The sequence below is a fragment of the Lasioglossum baleicum genome, unplaced genomic scaffold, assembly GCF_051020765.1.
Source record: "Lasioglossum baleicum unplaced genomic scaffold, iyLasBale1 scaffold0290, whole genome shotgun sequence".
NCBI classification, from domain to species: Eukaryota; Metazoa; Arthropoda; class Insecta; order Hymenoptera; family Halictidae; genus Lasioglossum; species Lasioglossum baleicum.
In genome coordinates, this window is record NW_027469350.1 from 28283 (window position 1) to 32916 (window position 4634).

The 4634-nt window shown below is 54.9% G+C and overlaps 1 protein-coding gene across 1 annotated transcript; it reads right to left on the reverse strand.

Moving 5' to 3' along the window:
• Positions 1 to 1630: 1630 nt before the first annotated feature.
• Positions 1631 to 2809, reverse strand: LOC143220168 (uncharacterized). Its single transcript, XM_076445885.1, has one exon. It carries the CDS (start codon positions 2807 to 2809, stop codon positions 1631 to 1633), a length of 1179 nt encoding a protein of 392 aa, XP_076302000.1.
• Positions 2810 to 4634: the final 1825 nt, after the last annotated feature.

Sequence of the window (4634 nt, forward strand, 5' to 3'; positions counted from 1 at the left end):
TCGGGAAAGGAGCGGTTTGCGAGGATTGGATGCGGCGTAGGCAGCCCGGGATGTGCGGGAAACGCGTTCCCGGGGAAGATTTAAGGCTCCGAAGGAAAAACAGATGCGCGTGGGAATTGCCATGCCGCAAAACTTCGCGGAGTTGTACACATGGAATCTTCGTTCGCCATGTCGGCCGATGAAATTATGGCAGCTCGGATACATCTACGCCTCTCAGCGAAGTTTTACCAGCCAGTTCGTCATACGTTCGAACTTGGCGTCGGGGAATCATATGCCCGAAGGTGTGATCCATGCCGGTCTGCACCCCGGCCTCCTTCGCATCGTTCCGTCGCCCAATTTACGACGCCTGGCATCTAGGAAACGAATCGTTGGCGGTTCCCGATATCTTCCCCGGCGAAATTACTATTCAAGGCTTCGAGAATACGCGGCTATTTATACGCGATCTGCGAAGGAATAGGCCATTTACGAGACACCGACATAAACAGCGCAGGTTGAGTACGGAGAACAGCTCCGCTGGTCGGGCCAGGTATTACTATATTCCTGGTTGAAGGTAATGGCTATACTTGGCCTGTATCACTAATATTCACGGCGATATCTCATGGAAGGTCACATAGCTTGGTGAAGGAATAACTTGAACGTAATGCTTTAGCCGACCCTGACGCTATGTAACCAGCTATATTATATCTTCATCTCGAAATTCCCTAGTCTAACTGGCGTCCGGGAAGTCAGTCGCTGTTCAACACGGCCTTCCGATGACCCCCGCGACGAGCACGAGGTCCGAGCTCCCCTATGGTATACTTTTCAGTTCCATACTCATCTTTCACATGCCTTTAACGGACCTGCGCGATCACTACGCGACGCCGTCCCCCTCGACCGCGGCCTCCGAGACAGTCGGACCCACACCGAATCACCATCGGTTCGACATCGAGGCTGGCTATCGTAGGAACGAGACTGCCCCGCAATTCCTTCCACCAGGGTACAACCCTCTGGGTCTGTTCGCAGCTGGCGTAGTGGCGAATTCGCGACGCGCCCGCCGCCGCATTCTTTCCATGCGAATAGGGACCACTTCCACTCACACCCATTCCGCGGCCTACTTGGGTATCATCACTTGCACGCAAAATGCGGCCATCCTGCGCCATGACCTCTTCACCTCCACCATCCTAATGATAATGGTGGAAAGCGAGAGATCCCATTCGACGACCTGTTGCAGGGCACGGTGCACCTTGTCTCAGGAAGGACACTCCTCCAGAGGGTGCTGAGCAGCAGCCAGCTCGGTCTGGCTGACGTGCCATTCCGGTCACGCCTCTTGTCGCATCTTGTGCAGGAACTCACCGAAGCAGCCGTGTCCGGTGAGCACCTGCGCAAGGCGGAATGTCCGACAGCCACCGCTGTACTTCAATTCGCCGTGCACAGGTGGCATGCCTCGACTGCCCTGTGTCTCCCGCCGCACTGTCTTCGGTGTCGGGTGTTCTATGTGTCGAGTATTGCCTGCTTGGTCTACTTCTTCTCCTGTTCCGCTTCTTCCACTGATGACGGGTTCTCGCCGCGTCGTCGCTGCTCGTAGGCTCAGGCCTTTCAGCCCGCCAACAGATATAGCATTGGTGGACACGCATGCACCATACCCTCCGCGTCAGAGGTCGTGCAGTATCCTCGGTCGGTCCTGATAGCCAGTTTCCGCCAGTCCCAGAACCGCTGCCACCCCCTCCATGCGGGAGAATAGTGCCTCGAAATGCCGGTCGAAGGGCCAGCAACTATACCGGATGACGTCGAGGTGTCTCCGGTGATCCTTCACCTCGACCTTGCTGCCTTCGACCGCGCTTTTCTCCCTCGGTGGCATCCGCCGCGACGACTTCCATGAAATCAGATGATCTCCGTCACCTTGGCCGCGATCGGTAGTCCCAGCCTTCGTATCCTCTGAATCACGCAGGCCACAACTAAATCCGCGAGCATGGCCGTCCTCCCCCTCGCCCATCCGCTGGCTGTCACCAGCGTATCGTCGGCGTATCACATAACGCCGACTCCGGTTGGGAGCGAGCTTCTCAGCATCGCGTCTTTCGCCGTGTCCCGGCCCGAACACCGACTCCTGCCGGACGCTGCAGTGCGTTGCCCTCTGGAAGCGGCCGTAGAGTCCCGGGTACGTTCGGGTCACAGTCCCCACGAACGCAGACACCTTGTGGTACATAAACGCCACCCCGACGGCGGTACCGGGCAGGGCATTGAAGGCATTTGCGATGTCGAAATTCGCCGGCAACACGACTCCACACCTGTGTTCAATCGCCTCCGACAAGGAACGGTCTCTCCTTAGGGCATCGAAGGTGGATCGTCCTCGCCGGAAGCCGTACTGTTTGTCATCCAAATCCGGACTCATCCCCTGTAGGTGCTCCATCAAACGGATCCCCTCTACACGCTCGATGAGTTTTCCAGCCTCGCTGAATAGGCAGGTGGGCCCATACGTTGAGGAGGAGTCGGGGGTCATACCCTGCTTCTTGTACAAAACAACACATACCAGCTTCCAGATTATGGAAAACTTATCTGTCTGCAGGCATTCGTTCAGCTGCTGCATCGACCTGTCACATAGTGCGCCCTGTGCGAGCGCCGACGCCCGGCCCGGAATATCATCCGGTACCGGTGCGGTCTCTCTCTCCATGAGTTTCCATGCCAGTAGCTCTAGATCCTCCCAGCAGACTTGGAGAGCGTCCGTCCCGGTAGTCCTGTCTGTCGACTGCTCCATTGATGCTACACCCCACGTTTTCATCGACGCCGATGGGAACAGTGTGTCGACGACACGCTGTACGAAGGCGGGGTCCATGCTCTCTGTTAGCGTAGCGACCTAGGCCGTCAGATTCCCTAGTACGATCCGGTAAGCCCGTCCGCAGGGGTCGTCGCAGAACTTCCGCAGCAGGTCGTGCCAAGTCCGGGCCTTAGCCGGAGCGACTTGCTGGACCGTCTGTACTCCCTGTGCTGCGTGGCCTCCTCTCCATTTCTTGTCATTCTTCTGCGGCGAGGGGGCATTCGACCCAGATCGTCCCCAGACCGGACGGGGATTTGCGGACTTCCGCTCATCAGACTTTGGAGGGGCTGGAGGCACATTTCTTCGCCAGTGCCATCACGACCTATTGTCTGACTCCCGCGTCGTCTTTACCCGTCATCTGTTGCTCAGCCGTATAAGTTGGCAGGGCCACTATGACGCCCAAGTCTAGCAGAGCCGTCCATATTGTGCCTGCTAGGCATTTGTCCGTCATCTGGGCCTCTGGGCTTCCTAACTCACGTATGAGGCCCCCGGTGACGGCTCTTATTAGCTTCACCTCTACGATCTCCAGGTCCTGTGGACTGATTTTTCTACTCGCGGTTGCGGTTACCGTGGCATAACACTCTTCGGACGGGGCAATCAGAGTAAGGGTTATCGCCGCTGGTGCAGGAGCCTTTTGAATCTATACTTGCGTAGCGGTTGCTTCGCACCCGCCGCTCGGAGGGCTTAAGGCGCTCTGCCTCCATAGGCGATGCCACCTTGGACTTTTCTTATTGGCATTTCGGCCTACCACCATGGCCCGCACCATCATGGGCGCGGGGTTACCTTCCCGGCGGCGGTCTGTTTGCTCGGCTAGGTGTGTGAGGCCGCAGCTGACGTCCCTACAGAAGTCCAGATCCCGGTTGTCTTCTGCCTCTTCCACTACGTGGCTTATTTTCGTTCTAGGGGCTACCACTGTAGTAGTCCCTCGTCTCGTGGCTCCAGTAGCTGCCGCAGCAGGCGCAACGCGGGCCACTGCGGCAGCCAACTGCATTTTGACTGCCTCCAGCATCTCCAACGGGACAGATATTTCTTGACGGTCTCGTGAGCTTTCGTTGCTGCAATCCAGCTGAGCGACGTCCGTTTTTTTATGCAGATCAATAGAGGATGCTTCATTACGCCACGTTGCCATACGGAGGAATCTGACATGCGATCCCTTTAAGGGCCAAACTTGTCACTGAGGGCAGATACCTTTCGAGAACCTGACCGGCTATTTAGAGAAACCGACTGATAATTCTCTATACTTTAGTATTCATACCGTGAATTAAGGTGCCTATTGTCGACACTGCACAGTGGATTGACTCTCCGAATACCTGCTTTGTGACTAGGCATCACAGGATGGTTGTATCTTCTGTCATACTTGTTCGACTCTCAAAGAAAGTGGTAACGTTCTCGAACGATTTGTCACTCGATCTTCTATTTCATACATGAAAGTAAGGTCGCCGTCACTATACTATTGTGTTTCTCTGAACACGAAGGTGCACTCCAGATACGGCGCGATACGATCATGGCAGGTAAGGATTTCTGTAAAAAGCATGACTCTATAGCAATAGGTAACATTCTACAGCGATTTTACTCTCTACTTTACTAATCGTGCCCGGCATTTAGATGTATATTGCCAATACTCTACATTTGACTGACTCCTAGAATTCCTGGTTGGATCCTCGGAGCAACGGGATAGGTGATGTTATTAACACAGCGGATATACTCACACGAGAAGTGGTAAGGTTCTAAGAACAGTTTAACTCTCGACTCTGTCACCCATACATTAAAATAATGGGTGCGTAGCTACCTTGTACATTAATTTATTTCCGGGGATTTCATTTAAGATTCTCACAACAGCGGG